The sequence below is a fragment of the Jaculus jaculus genome, chromosome 2 (assembly GCF_020740685.1).
Source record: "Jaculus jaculus isolate mJacJac1 chromosome 2, mJacJac1.mat.Y.cur, whole genome shotgun sequence".
Lineage (NCBI taxonomy): Eukaryota > Metazoa > Chordata > Mammalia > Rodentia > Dipodidae > Jaculus > Jaculus jaculus.
In genome coordinates this window covers 213,802,978-213,817,873 of record NC_059103.1, presented here as the reverse complement: position 1 = coordinate 213,817,873, position 14,896 = coordinate 213,802,978, and the positions used below count along the sequence as shown (strand labels likewise).

The following is a 14,896-nucleotide window of genomic DNA, read 5'->3' as shown; positions in this document are numbered from 1 at the left end:
GGTGGCTCAAACTTTTAATCCCAGCACTCGGGAGGCAGAGGTAGGAGGATCACTGTGAGTTTGAGGCCTCGAACTGAGACTACATAGTTAATTCCAGGTCAGCCTGAGCCAGAGTGAAACCCTACCTTGAAAAACCAAAAAAAGAAAGAAAGAAAGAGAGAGAGAGAAAGAAATCAAACAATCCCATTAAAAAATGGGCTATGGCAGGCCAAATGAGCCAACAGGTGCAATAGTGGCATGTCTGTCATGGTGGAAACCAACTGCCCTCTAACTGAACTGGAGGCTCACTCCATGGGAGGGAATGCATCTCTGATACTGAAAACTTAAAAAAACAGGGGTAGTCATGAGCCATAGAGGTATAACATCTGTTGCTGTCTGGCTAAATGTATATACTATGCTTCTCAAACTGCCCAGTAAGCACTTTTCTAATTGTTCATATCCTTATATTAATGCTACTCTCATTTGTAGAGAACCTTCTCTTTTCAGAAGGCAGTGACCTTGGGATAACTCAGAAGGCATCATGGTGCTGAGAAGTGACAGGAGTGCTCAGCACTGCAATATCTCTATCACATCTTCCAAGGCTCAGGGTCTATTGCAGAAGAGGTGGCAGAAAGAATGCAAGAGCCAAAGGAGGACTAGATCGATCATGGCATCAAAACAAAAGAGAGACTGATTGAGAGGGGGAGGGGATATGATGGAGAATGGAGTTTCAAAGGGGACATTGGGGGTGAGGGGGCATTACCATGGAATATTGTTTACAATTATGGAAGTTCTTAATAAAAATGATAATTTTAAAGATGCCACACTCTCAAATAAATAAATAAAATGTAAAAAAAAAAAAAGGGCTATGGAACTAAATAGAGTTCTCAAAAGATGGCATATAAACATCTAAAAACGTTCCACATCCCTAGCCATCAAGGAAATGCATATTCAAACTACGTTGAGATTCCTTCTCACTCCTATCAGATTGGCTCCCATCATGAAAACAAATGACCTAAAATTCTGGTGAGGATGTAGAAAAAGTGGAACCCTTCTATACTGTTGGTGGGAATGCAATCTGGTACAGCCATTGTGGAAATCAGTGTGGAGGTTCTTGAGGCAGCTAAAAATAGATCTACCATATGACCCAGCTACAGAACTCCTAGATGTATATCCTAAAGACTCGTCTCACTATCGTAGAGATGTTTGTTCAACCATGTTTATTGTCACTCTAGTTACAATAGCTGGGAAATGGAACCAACCTAGATGTCCCTCAACTGATGAGTGGATAATGAAGATATGGCACATTTACACAATAGAGCAGTAAAGAAAAATGAAGTTATGAAATTTTCAGGAAAATGGATGGATCTGGAAAGGATTATACTAAATGAGACAACCCAGGCCCAGAAAGCCAAATGTTCCCTGTTCTCTCTCATATATGGATCATAGCTACAGATGACTGGACTTCTGTGTGAGTAGGAAGGAAATACAGTAGCAAAGGCCAGTAAGCTAGAATGGAGATATAAAGGGAATAGAAAGAGAGGGGAGGGTGGGACTTAATAGGATGGTATTGTATATATGTAAGTAGAATAACAGATTAATGGGAGTGAAAGGCCTATGTGAGGTCAGGGGAAGAGTAAAGGACAGATGGAGGGAGGGCTCATCAAAATCTAAGAGGATGTAAATAAATCATATGGAAACCAACTTTATTGGACAATGGAACGCTCAGGAGCCATAGATTATGACCAGAAAATTTTCAGTTCCAGGGATAGGATACCTTCCAGTGAGCTGTTTGCCAGGGAGGTCCCTCATGCCCCAGAAACATTACAGGCCATTGCCAAGGCCTTTGGTTTCCCACCAGGAATAGATAGTAAGATCCTACTACTGAAGACTCCACATACTTGAGTTGCCAGGTCACTGTGAAATCCTGTTGGAACTGAGCTGATAAACTCCTTCATGTAGACCAGCCAACGGAAAGCTGGAAGAAGCCATTCTACATGCAGTTCAATGGGAGAAAAATAAATCACCAGTGAAGATACTCCACAGTGGACACTGAAAGCCTTATATTTGGCCGGCCAGGCCAAATGAGCCAACAGGTACAATAGTAGTATGTCTGTCATGGTGGAAACCAACTGCCCTCCAATTGGACTGGGAGCCTGCTCCATGGGGGGGAGGGGGGGGAGTAATACATTCCTGATTCCTGATAGCACTAGGGGTGTAAAGTCTGCTGCTGTCTGTCTAAATATACATACTAAATGTATATCATCAAACTGTCCAATAAGCACTTCTCCTAAATTTCATAGCCATATATTAATACTACTCTCGCTTTTGGTAGAGAATCTTCTCTTTTCAGATGGCAGTGACCTTGGGATGACTCAGAAGACATCACGGTGCTGAGAAGAAGTGACAGAGGAGTGCTCAATACGGTAATATCTCTAGCACACCTTCCAAGGCTCAGGATTCTTGCAGAAGAGGGGGCAAGAAGAACCAAAGGAAGGTTAGGAGTCCTTACAACATGCTCCTCCAGACACAAAATGGTCTAGATACCGTGACCTCACAGTGCCTGACACTACCTACACAAGACCATCATAATAGAAGGAAAAGATCATGACATCAAAATAAAAGAGAGAATGATTGAGAGGGGGAAGGGAAATAATGGAGAGTGGAGTTTCAAAGGGGAAAGTGGGGGGAGGGAGGAAATTACCATACGATATTGTTTACAACCATGGAAGTTGTTAATTATAAAAAATAAAATAAAATAAAGAAACTCCAGTTATGAGAATCTTTCACCATGTTTCCCCATGTGTTGCACTACGTTTGGAAGGAAGCCAGTCAGTGCTCACACAAACATGTGCGCGTTTCCTGCAATGACTTTCCTGCTGTGATCCTTGCTTGCCAAGATTCTCTCTGATAATAGACACTCAGACATATTCAAGCCCTCAGATCAATGAAAGAACAGAACTCTGCTATAAAATAGCATGTGATGCTCTACAGCCCACACAGCTGGTAACTCCCAACACACGCTGTCAAGAGTTCTGATGCCAGCTCCAGAGGCCAGCACTCCTGAGCCCTCTGGCATCAGCAGAGCAGCCCCGCTCCAGCAGCTGTGTCTCAGCACTTCCCCTGACCTCACCTTTGCCCAAGAGGGTGTTTTTCAGGGTAAATTATACCTTCTGTCTACACAATGAAGCCAGTGAAAAATGCCTGATCACCAAATATTGTCTCTGAGGCCTCCCTGAAATTCTCTCAGTAATACTATGAGAAATGAAAGTGTGTGAAAGAAACAAGTCAGGGGCTGGAGAGATGGCCTAGCAGTTAAGGCACTTCCTACAAGCCTAAGAACTCATGTTCAAATCTCCAGGTCCCACATAAGCCAGACACACAGTGATGCAAGCACTCAGCACTGCACATGCGCACAAGGGGTGCACATGTCTGGAGTTCATTTGCAGCAGCTGAAGGCCATGGTGCATCCATTCTCATTCTTATTCTCTCTCTCTCTCAGAAATAAGTAAATAAAAAGAAAGAAATCAGGAATAAAAGTCTTAGACAACCAGGGATTGTTCATGAGATAAATGAATGTCTTACAGCCACATGCAAGCAAGGACACCTGGTTCTATGTCCACAAGCTAAAAATGTCAATAATTTCCATGTAAAACTCCATTTCTGTAAAGTGTACCAACTGCTGTACTGATTTAGTCCCCTTGAAGAAAATGGTGATCTTTAATCACATATGCTAATTCATATGCTCTAAGGATTATTTCATTGTGCAAATTGTTGTACTCCTCCAAATTATTTTAGCTTCCATAAAGTATGTACTTATCTAGTAACAAAGAAACAAATTGCAAGCTGGACATGGTGGCACACACCTTTAATCCCAGCACTCAGGAGGCAGAGGTAGGAGGATCACTGTGAGTTCGAGGACACCCTGAGACTGCATAGCGAATTCCAGGTCAGCCTGAGCAAGAGTGAGATGTTACCTCGAAAAAAAAAAAAAAAATTGCCAATCGTTTTTGTGATATACATTCTTTTTACACTTAGTTCCTATTCTTTGCCTTCACCCACTAAGTTTAAGTATGAAGACTGCATTTATTCAATAACATTGACTTCAATGATTTTTATTCAAAATTCATGTGTTTTCAGTTTATTGAATGCCTATCATGTGGCAACCAGTCTACATACATTGAATCTAATTTTCCTCTCACAATCAAACAAGATCAATTACCTACTGTCACCAATAATAACTAAGGTCAGAGAGGCTAAGAATCTAGTCTGTGGCCACTCAGTTCTGGTTGAATACAAGATACATCTATACTTGATTTTTTTCTTTTTTAAATATATTTTGTTTATTTATTTGATACAGAGAAAGAGGCAGAGAGAAAGAAGGACAGGGAGAGATTGGACACACCAGGTCTTTCAGCCACTCTAAAGGAACTCCAGATTCATGTGCTCCCTTGTGCATCTGGCTTACGTGGGTCCTGGAGAATCGAACTGGGATCCTTTGGCTTTACAGGCAAATGGGTTAAACACTAAGCCATCTCTCCAGCCCTTGATTTTCTGATATAAGTACATTTCTCTACTAATACTCATGTCCTTATGCTACTTTTATTATTGATATAATGGAATATTATTAATTTGTTATAATAACCTCTGGAGAATTTATAACACAAATGAAGTATGCTAAAGTGTGTGTCTATTTACAGGAACATAAAGTTGAATATTTGAGGTCTCTTTGAGAATGTTTTGTAGCCACAATGCAAGAGGAATGCTTCCTGATTTTGCACACATTTTGAGGATATATTACCATTTGACTCAAACTCCCACTTTCAAATACTTTGTCAGTCATTCAAATTGTGTGTGTGTGTGTGTGTGTGTATTGGGGGGGGGGGTTGAAGTAGGATTTCACTCTAGCTCAGGCTGACCTGGAATTCACTGTGTAGTCTCAGGGTGACATGAATTCGTGGCGAGCCTTCTACCTCTGCTTCCCAAGTGCTGGGATCAAAGGCATATACCACCACACCTGGCTTCAATTATATTATTGTAAATTTTAAAGAGGCCTCCATACAATGTGGTCCCTCCAGACACAAAATGGCCTGGATATCCATGACCTCACAGTGCCTGACATTATCTGCACACGACCATCATAAGAGGAGGAAAAGATCATGACATCAAAATTAAGAGAGAGGCTGATTGAGATGGGGAGGGAATATGATGGAGAACGGAGTTTCAAAGGGGAAAGTTGAGGGAGGGAGGGTATTACCATGGCGTATTTTTTATAATCATGTAAGTTGTTAATAAAAATTTGAAAAAAAAAACTTCCTGGTTCTTAATTTTTTCCTGCCCCAGGCACTTTCTGAGTCTGTGAACTCCAATCAAGGTCCTCCATATACATTTAGACTTAACCAATGAAGTGCATTCAATCTGGATATCTAATTTACATCTCCAAGGCTGTAAGAAGACCCCATGCATGCACCGCTCTACACACCCAGCTTTACATGGATCCTTAGGTTTTGCTGTGAGGTGCCTTAACCACTGAGCCATCTTTCCAAGCCAGCTCTTGCCAATTCTTTGCAAGTTGTAAGACAAATGAGCTCCAAAGCACTGGCTTGGGGAATTCTAGTGAGCATGGAGTGTCTGGTACTCTAACCCCAAAGCTAAAGCCAAGAGCTGAGAAGGGCTCCTCTGCACTCCAAACCAGTAACAACACCAGAGCTAGAAATGCAAGTCTAACAAAATGTCAGGAGCACTCAACAGGCTGGCAAATTTATTTGTAAAAAAATCCTCACTCTAGGTAAGAAAGGACAAAGAAACTCATTTTGTCATATTTACAATCTAGACCCAGAATCCCTTCTGCAAATAGTCTTATTCACCCGTTATATCCCCCTGAACACACATGGGTAGACTAAAAGCCTACTGCCCACTCAAAAAAAAAAGGATTCAAAAACCACGAGACAGGATTGTTTGGGTTTCAATTTTTTGGAATTAAAAACGCCAAAAAAACATGCCTATGAAATGGTTGCATTATGACCATCAGGAGAAAACTTGGGAAAGACCATTTATTCAGTCAAAGTGGTGAAAGAAAAAGGGGCTTACATTTAAGAACCAAGCAAAACTAAAACTGCTCTAAAAGAAAACGATCGTGTGTACGTGTAAAAAACTGTCTGTTTAAAGTGACAACAGTAAGGGGGAGTAATGGGGGGCAGAGGTAGGAGGAACGCCTTGAGTTCGAGGCCAGCTTAAACTAGAGTGAGGTCCAGGTCAGTCCGGAGCTAGAACGAGACCCTACATTGAAAAAAGCAATAAATAAAAAAACAAACTAACACCAACAAAGACTACAAGGAGAGAGAATAGAAAACGCGTGGGTTGAGTGCCTGCCCAGCAGCCGCGCAGGAACCGAAGACCTCCGAGAGCCGCCACCGGCGCCCGAAGGAGACCAAAGAGGAGCACCGGGCGCGGGCGCGACACCCCGCCTCGGGGCCTCCACCCGCGGCAGCAGACCGGGGCAAACGGAACGGCGCCTGGCGAGCCGCCGGGGTGCCGAGGCCCCGCTACAAACCTTCGTACGTCGAGCCCGAAGGGGACGGACCGCCGGAAGCCGTCGGTTCTGGAGGCGGGGCCACAGGGAACCACAGTTCTCCGGAACCAGAAGGAAGCCGGGCCGCCGGAAAAAGTAGTTCCCCAGGGCCAGAAAGGGGCTGAACCTCCGGAAGCCGCAGATCAAGAGCGCTAGCTGCGCCTCTCGGTGCAGGGCCGAGGACTCGCGCCATGGCCGGGCTGGAGCTCCTGTCGGATCAGGGTTACCGGATAGACGGGCGGCGCGCCGGGGAGCTGCGCAAGATCCAGGCGAGGATGGGCGTGTTTGCGCAGGCCGACGGCTCGGCTTATATCGAGCAGGGCAACACCAAGGCGCTGGCGGTGGTCTACGGGCCGCACGAGGCGAGTAGGTGGCGCGGGAGCAGCGGGTATCAGTGCCGCATGTCGGTGGAGAGAACGCCCAGGTCCTCCCTACCCTCCGTGGACCCTTCCTCACTTCTGCTTCTCATTGCGTCTCTGCGGTGCCTTAGGCCTTCCTTGTGCTCCTCACTCGCTCCCTCTTCAGCTGTCCGACTGTCGGCGGATGACATCTCCCCATCTTCAGCTGCTTCCTTGCCTTTCTGCACTTCCTACCTCATGCGTCAGTTGTCTTTCTTATCCCTTGTCCCAACTAGAACATAACTTCCCGAGGACAGGCTTTATTGTCTTCAGCTCTGTAACAAGACCTGGACAACACACACATCTTTTAAAGTTTGCTTAGCACATGAGTATGGGAATCCAGCTTTCTAGGTGGAAGGAACCAGGATGATGAAGATTAAGAGTGGAACGAAGCGAGGCACTTCAGGGTTGGTTAGAAAGACTGCTGGTAAGCCAGGCGTGGTGGTGCACGCCTGTAATCCCAGCACACGGGAAGCAGAGGTAGGAAGGAGAATCGCCATGAGTTCCAGGCCAGCCTGACACTACATAGTGAAATCCAGGTTAGCTTGGGCTACAGCAAGACCCTACCTCGAAAAGCCAAATAATAATAATAATAATAATAATAATAATAATTAATAATAATAATTAATAAATAATTATATATATATATATGATAAACTGCTGGTAGGTTGGGGGGTAATTCAAATGAAATTGAGGGGTTTTCAAGCAGATGAGGACCAGAGCTTTGAAGTCGAGGGGGAGGTTGATATTTTCTTTCACATGTAATGGAAAGCCTCTGGAAGGTCAGTAGAATATGAATGTGCAGATGAGACGAAATCAAACCTGATGTTGTACACATAGTGTGGCCATGGTGTAGAAAATAGTGTGGGAACAAAACATGGCTTAGGCTGAAAACTGATCCTCCCTTCTGGATATGATTTGGAGGCAAACTAGCCACCTCTCTGAGGCTTTGGAGGAAGAGGAGGGAGGTTGAGACGCAGAGGATTGAGGCATGTGAGCTAGGAGGAGTACGCCTGGCTCATGTGTCCTTTCTCCTCTAGATCCGGGGCTCCAGATCTCGAGCCCTGCCTGACCGGGCCTTGGTGAACTGTCAGTACAGTTCAGCGACCTTCAGCACAGGCGAGCGCAAGCGCCGGCCACATGGTGACCGTAAGTCCTGCGAGATGGGGCTACAGCTACGCCAGACCTTTGAGGCAGCCATACTCACACAGCTGCACCCACGCTCCCAGATTGACATCTATGTGCAGGTGAGCCCCCTTCAGCCTTAACTCGGGGAGATATGGGGACTGGACAGCGGGATAGTAGTCTGATATTCTGATGTCCTTGGGTGGTCCCTGCAGGTATTGCAGGCAGATGGTGGGACCTACGCAGCTTGTGTGAATGCAGCTACACTGGCAGTTATGGATGCCGGGATACCCATGCGGGACTTTGTATGTGCGTGCTCAGCTGGCTTTGTGGATGGCACAGCCCTAGCAGACCTCAGCCATGTGGAGGAAGCAGCTGGGGGCCCCCAGCTAGCCCTAGCCCTGCTTCCAGCCTCAGGCCAGATTGCACTGCTTGAGATGGATGCCAGGCTGCATGAAGATCACCTGGAACAGGTGCTAGAGGCTGCTGCTCAGGCAGCCCGAGATGTGCACACCCTGCTGGACCGTGTAGTCCGGCAGCATGTACGTGAGGCCTCTATTTTGCTCGGGGACTGAGTGCCAACCACCCATATCCAGAATAAAGGCCTGCTCTCTGCTCAACACTCCTTACTCAATATCACTTCCAGAGCAGTCCAGAACCCCACAGAGCCTGGTGCTCTAGAGTGATGGGAGTTGCCACTACACATGAACATGTAGCCTAGGATTCAAACTGAAGAAAGTGAAGGTCGGACAGGTGGTGTCCCTGAGTGGAGAGTGCACTTGTACCAGGAAGAGCAAGAAGACGTAAGCCCTGAGACTGACAAGTCTGCCTGGCTCACCCAGCCCGTCTGGGACTTCAGCATAGGGCTGAAGAACTCTGCCAGCTATGGGTACCCACCATAGAGATGCAGGGCTTGGATTATACCACCCCACTCCATACCCTGGGGTCCCCTTGGGCCTTTTCTGCCACTTACCCTGGGTTCTAAAAGCACAACAAACCCCTATTCTTACTTGGTCTTCTCTCCTTAGTTCTGACCCTTAGCCTACTGCACTCTTCTCAGCCTTCATCCACCCCATCCTCAGACCTGCTTGAGCTCTGACCACCAAGTCCCTTACAATGCCAGTGACCTCGCAGCTGGACAGAAGCAGCATATGCTCTTCTCTCTACACTCACTCCGGCTCCCCTGAAACCTGCTTTGGCCCATGATACTATACCATTTTATAACTAATCCTGATGACAGTTCTGAGCCCAGCAACCAGGTGACTCCACGTGAGTGTACCCACTGACACACACACACACACACACACACACACACACACACACACACACACACACACGAACGGTTCGTCCAACAGCAGATCCTTTGTTCACAGAAGGGCATTTACATCATACCCACGGCGTAGCCACTCACAACTCCTTCAGCATGCACGCGTGCTCTAATCGCCGCTCCCTGCTCTCCACCCACCTGCCCTGCGCATCATCTCGGATTCCTGCGAACATTGCAGGGAGCGTGCTGTCACTCTGCTAATGACTATCTGGGACACCGCAGGTCGGGTTCTCCCGGGCTGCAGTCCCGCCCACTGGCCGAGCGCGCGCACCTAAGGCTGGGAAGGGGCCGTCCACACTTCTGCCGTGGGCATGCGCTGTGGCGCGATGGATGCTGGGACCGGAAGTGTGGGCGGGCGGCCCAGGTCTCGGCTGTGACCCGAGCGGTGCCGCTGCGCGGCCTCAGCTCCGGCCATGGGTCTCCTGTCGGACCCGGTGCGCCGGCGCGCGCTCGCCCGCATCGTGCTGAGACTCAACGCGCCGCTGTGGTGAGCCGGCCGGCCGCGCTCGGGCTGGGCCCCGAGTCCCCCCCGCCCACACCCCGGGGCGTTGGTGGAAGCCACGGTGGGCACTGGGCCCTCCCTAACCTCCGGCCCTCGTCCCTCTCGCAGTGTGCTGAGCTATGTGGCCGGCATCGCCTGGTTCCTGGCGCTGGCTTTCCCGCCGCTGACCCAGCGCACCTACATGTCGGAGAACGCCATGGGCTCCACCATGGTGGAGGAGCAGTTTGTGGGCGGAGACCGCGCCCGGGCCTTCGCCCGGGACTTCACGGCCCACCACAGGAAATCAGGGTGAGCGCCTAGCCAGGGGGCTGAGGAGTCGGGGTCGTTCTTGGCTCCAAAGCCCTGCTTAGAGGCTCGCTCGCTTTGTATCCCTAGGGCTCTGCCAGTGGCCTGGCTGGAGCGGACGATGCAGTCAGTGGGGCTGGAGGTCTACACGCAGAGTTTCTCCAGGAAACTGCCCTTCCCTGATGAGACCCACGAGCGCTATGTACTGAGGGAAGGGGGTGTGCACCTTGGAGGGATGGCCGGGCCTAGGTGTCCTACTATTGTTATGCCCAAAAAACAAAGTGGGAAGGATGGTCTGGGGAAGCCTGGTGGTGGGCACTGTAGTGCCAGGTAAAGAAGGGAGAGGGTTCAGCCCTGTACTGAGGCTTCTCCACCAATACTTTATGCAGATGGTGTTGGGTACCAATGTTTATGGCATCTTACGTGCTCCACGTGCTGCCAGCACGGAGTCCCTGGTCCTCACTGTTCCCTGTGGCCCAGGCTCTACTAATAGCCAGGCTGTGGGGTTGATGCTGGCACTCGCTGCCCATTTCCGAGGTAAGACTCTGAGGCTTCAGCCAGGGTAGGTTTTGCCAGTGCTCCGGACCCTGCTGACCCTTGCCTCTGGCGTCCAGGGCAAATTTACTGGGCCAAAGATATCATCTTCCTGGTGACAGAACATGATCTTCTGGGCACTGAGGCTTGGCTTGAAGCTTATCATGATGTCAATGTCACAGGTCAGTATTCCTGTCTTGTCCTGGTCTCACTCAGGGTTAGCTGACCTGACCAGTGCCCCCTCTGATGCTTATTTGCTTGCCCTCACAGGCATTCAATCATCTCCCCTTCAGGGCCGGGCTGGGGCCATCCAGGCAGCCGTGGCCCTGGAGCTGAGCAGTGATGTGGTTACCAGCCTTGATGTGACTGTTGAGGGCCTCAATGGGCAGCTGCCCAACCTTGACCTGCTCAACCTCTTCCAGACTTTCTGCCAGAAAGGGGGACTGCTGTGTACACTCCAGGGCAAGGTGGGACTACTTGCCTGGGAGCATGGGGCCTGGGGTAAGGGATAGATCTGATCCTGTCCCTGTACCTCCAAAGCTTCAGCCCCAAGACTGGACATCGCTAGATGGGCCACTGCAGAGCCTGCAGACATTGCTGCTCATGGTTCTGCGACAGGCCTCTGGCCGCCCTCATGGCCCCCATGGCCTCTTCCTGCGCTACCGTGTGGAGGCTCTGACACTGCGTGGCATCAATAGCTTCCGCCAGTACAAGTATGACTTGGTAGCAGTGGGCAGGTAAGTAGCATTTGGTCCTGCTCAAGGCAGTTTCTAGTTACTGTGAAGGAGATTGTCGAACGTGATTTTACGGGTGCCTGACAGGGCTCTGGAAGGCATGTTCCGCAAGCTCAACCACCTCTTGGAGCGCCTACACCAGTCCTTCTTCTTCTACCTGCTCCCTGCCCTCTCTCGCTTCGTCTCCATCGGCCTCTACATGCCTGCAGCTGGCTTCTTGCTCCTGGTCCTTGGACTCAAGATATCCTCCGTCCCCTCACTACCCACTTGGGGCCAGCCTCCAGTCCCCTCAAATCTAGGCTGGAAGCAGTCCTCCATCTGCTTTGCTCTAGGGGTGGGGAATACAGAGTGAGCCCTTGATCTCCCATCTGGCAAATTCCATCTCATGCCTCGTTGGGGTCCTTGACTTGGACCATGCTCTGGAATTGTGGATGCAGCTACATGAGGCTGGAGTGAACCCTGAAGAGGCTGGGGGGCCCTCTAACCCCGCCCCCACCCTGCCTGCAGCACAGGTGATTGCACCCTCTACTGCTGTTGGGGTGGACATCTACAGTCCCTACTAATGCTTACTGCTGCCACTTGTTCTTAGCTAGAGGGTTGGTTGTACAGGTCCTTGGCTCTCCTATGGCTAGGACCTTACTCCAGATATCCATGTGTTTTGCAGGGTGTGAGCCTAGCCTCTCTTGTGGCTCCCTTGCTGATCTCTCAGGCTATGGGTCTAGCCCTGTACATTCTGCCTGTGCTGGGCCAACATGTGGCTGCCCAACACTTCCCAGTGGCTGAAGCTGAGGCTGTGGTATTGACACTGCTGGCAATATATGTAGCTGGCCTGGCTCTTCCACACAACACCCATCGGTGAGCATCTGGGCTGGGCAGGTAAGGATGGGCCCCTAGACACTCAAGTGGCCCTGAGCTGCCTCTCAACCTCCCACCTTGCAGGGTGATGAGTTCACAGGCCCCAGACCGGGGCTGGATGGCGCTAAAACTAGTGGCCCTGATCTACCTAGCACTGCAACTGGGCTGCATCTCCCTCACCAACTTCTCCTTGGGCTTCCTGTTGGCTGCCACCATGGTACCTGCTGCTGCACTCATCAATCCCCATGGGCCTCGGTATGTGCTGGTCTGTCTCACCTCCATTAGTGCCTATTCCCCTCACCATAGAGTCCACCCTCATTCAGTTATTGACACCTACCATGGTGCCTGCGTTAATGTTGCCCTCCCACCCAGGTCTCTGTATGCCATCCTGCTGGTGCTGACAAGCCCAGCAGCCACACTCTTGGGCAGCCTGTTCCTGTGGCGGGAGCTACAGGAGATGCCACTGTCATTGTCAGAAGGCTGGCAGCTCTTCCTAGCAGCACTGGCCCAGGGTGTGCTGGAGCACCATACCTACAGTGCCCTGCTCTTCCCACTGCTGACCTTGGGCCTATACCCCTGCTGGCTGCTCTTCTGGAATGTGCTCTTTTGGAAGTGAGGTCTGCTGCCTGGACACCCAGCTGGGGCAGGGCTCCCCAAACCCCCATTCTACCTCCTCCCTGGGAAATAAACAAATGCTCTGTTTCTATTCTTTGGGCTCCTGGGCCATTGTCCATGCAGAACTCCAATCATGGCTAGGCATCCTGTGCATTCTTGGAGGAGCTGCCCTGGTCTACTTATCAGGTGGTCCCCCTGCTGAGAGCCTGGCCCCATCAACATCTGGAGGAGAGCCTCAGGTGGGCCTGGCTATGGTCTCTGGAAAGAGACAGATGCAGACCCAGACCCAGGTATGCATTCAGCCTTGGAAGGTCAAGCACAGAGGGCTCCCTACACTGCTGTCTAGTGCTGTGCTAAAAGCAGTACTGTGGATCAGATAATAGAGTGCCAGAGTTTGAGGGCCTAACAGGAGCAGAGATTATATACAACACTGTTTTAAGTACTAGGCTCAGGGCACAAAGGAGTTGGAGTCTTGCACAGAAGGGTAAGGGTTTAAGCTAAGTGTCCAGCCAAGGCCAGAACTTTAGTGCAGGGCTTATGTGGAACAGGGAGGAGCACCATACTCTGCTCCCTTGGAATGCAGCCAGCCTAGGTGAAGTGCCCACCGGAGGTAAAACACAGCATACTGGGAAAGTGCTACATTTATTTATTTATTCATTCATTCATTTATTTGAGGTAGGGTTGGTCTCACTGTAGCTCAGACTGACCTGGAATTCACTGTGTAGTCTCAGGGTGGCCTCGAACTCAACAGCAGTCCTCCGGCCTCTGCTTCCCTGGTGCTGGGATTAAAGGCGGACACTACCATGCTTGGCTCAAGAGCTACATTTTTGTCTGGGCTTTGACCTCAGCTGTTAGGTGGACTTTGGGGCTACTTAAATGAAAATACATTGAACTAAGGAACATAAAAGTAGCAAAAAAGCTAAACAGTTATCTCATTTGTGTTCTGAACTTACCTAGGGAGATTTTCATCTACACATTTGTTGAGAGTATATTAGTCAGGGTTCTCTGGAGGAAACAGAACTAATAGAATGACTTATATTAAAAGGAATTTATTGGATTAGCCCACAGCAGTCGAATAGTAGCAGTTTGCAGGCCTGGGAATCAAGGAACCTAGTAGCTGCTCAGTCCACATGGCTGGATGCCTCAATAGTCCCAATCTAACACTGAAGGCCTGGAGGGTTCCTGGAGAGCCTCTGGTCTTCAGCCTACGCTGAAAGGCAGCAAGCAGCACCGGCAGCCAGGTGGGAGGAAGGGATACTTTTCTCTGAGCTTTCTTAGGGCTGCCCCCTTTGGGGGAAGGGCTTCAGTTAATCCTTCCTGGAAGCAACATCAGAGACACACTCAAGAGGAAGGAGTGGGAGCCAGGGGCTAGGAAAATGGCTCAGCAGTTACAGGTGCTAGCTTGCAAAGCCTGCTGGCATGGGTTCAGCTCTTCCCACCCCCACAAAAAGTGTTGCAAGTCTGGCATTCATTTGCAGTGGCAAAAGGTTCTAACGTACCTATATATACATGCTTTGTTCTTTTGTGGGGGTCTTTTTTGTTTTTCAAGGTAGGGTCTCTCTCACTCTGTAGCCCAGGCTGACCTGGAATTCACTATGTAGTCTCAGGGTGCCCTCTAACTCATGGCAATCCTCCTACCTCTGCCTCTGGGATTAAAGGCGTGTGCCACCACACCTGGCCTGCCTCAGCAGTTTTAATCCAGTACTGAAGGATTCCTGGAGAGAGAGTCTTCAGTCCACGTTGGAAGGCTGAGGAAACTTGGTCCAGTGCCAACAACACGTACATGTACAAGTGAATGCACTCACCAGCAAGTAGCATAGGCAGCCAGGTGGGAAATAGGGCTATTTGTTCTCATAACTTCCTTACATATCTATCCCACCACCAGGAGGGCCATCTACTCTAGAGGAAAAATACCCTCCTTCAGTCAATCCTTCCTGGAAGTAACCTCAGAGACCCACCCAAGAATGTCAG

General features: G+C 49.5%; 3 protein-coding genes across 4 annotated transcripts in view; 2 read left to right on the top strand and 1 right to left on the bottom strand.

Moving 5' to 3' along the window:
* The window catches only part of Oplah (5-oxoprolinase, ATP-hydrolysing), a 40,880-nt gene extending 31,240 nt beyond the window's left edge, over positions 1–9,640 (bottom strand). The window contains exon 1 of one of the 2 annotated variants that reach the window (XM_045144429.1): positions 9,539–9,640. In XM_045144429.1, coding sequence (XP_045000364.1) covers positions 9,539–9,554 — 16 coding nt within the window. In that variant the 5' untranslated portion in view covers positions 9,555–9,640. Of the gene's footprint in view, positions 1–6,532; positions 6,739–9,538 lie in introns of those variants that run through there. The other variant, XM_045144428.1, reaches the window with a different exon arrangement.
* Exosc4 (exosome component 4) lies at positions 6,630–8,693 on the top strand. Its single transcript, XM_004656411.3, has 3 exons — positions 6,630–6,912; positions 7,989–8,195; positions 8,289–8,693. Exons 1-3 carry the CDS (start codon positions 6,742–6,744, stop codon positions 8,646–8,648), a joined length of 738 nt encoding a protein of 245 aa, XP_004656468.1. The 5' UTR covers positions 6,630–6,741; the 3' UTR covers positions 8,649–8,693.
* Positions 9,641–9,747: 107 nt separating the features above from the next.
* Positions 9,748–13,016, top strand: Gpaa1 (glycosylphosphatidylinositol anchor attachment 1). Its single transcript, XM_004656413.2, has 12 exons — positions 9,748–9,887; positions 10,011–10,190; positions 10,278–10,389; positions 10,577–10,724; positions 10,802–10,903; positions 10,992–11,188; positions 11,262–11,458; positions 11,543–11,696; positions 11,872–11,967; positions 12,120–12,310; positions 12,395–12,565; positions 12,683–13,016. The coding sequence occupies exons 1-12, from the start codon at positions 9,814–9,816 to the stop codon at positions 12,924–12,926; spliced, it is 1,866 nt and encodes a 621-aa protein (XP_004656470.1). The 5' UTR covers positions 9,748–9,813; the 3' UTR covers positions 12,927–13,016.
* Positions 13,017–14,896: the final 1,880 nt, after the last annotated feature.

Coding starts and splice junctions, on each gene's coding strand:
- Gpaa1 (XM_004656413.2), top strand. CDS start 9,814: ATGGGTCTCCTGTCGGACCCGGTGCGCCGGCGCGCGCTCGCCCGCATC. Junction 10,725..10,801: donor ACTCGCTGCCCATTTCCGAG/GTAAGACTCTGA, acceptor TCTGGCGTCCAG/GGCAAATTTACTGGGCCAAA. Junction 11,189..11,261: donor TGTGTACACTCCAGGGCAAG/GTGGGACTACTT, acceptor GTACCTCCAAAG/CTTCAGCCCCAAGACTGGAC.
- Exosc4 (XM_004656411.3), top strand. CDS start 6,742: ATGGCCGGGCTGGAGCTCCTGTCGGATCAGGGTTACCGGATAGACGGG. Junction 6,913..7,988: donor TGGTCTACGGGCCGCACGAG/GCGAGTAGGTGG, acceptor TTTCTCCTCTAG/ATCCGGGGCTCCAGATCTCG. Junction 8,196..8,288: donor AGATTGACATCTATGTGCAG/GTGAGCCCCCTT, acceptor TGGTCCCTGCAG/GTATTGCAGGCAGATGGTGG.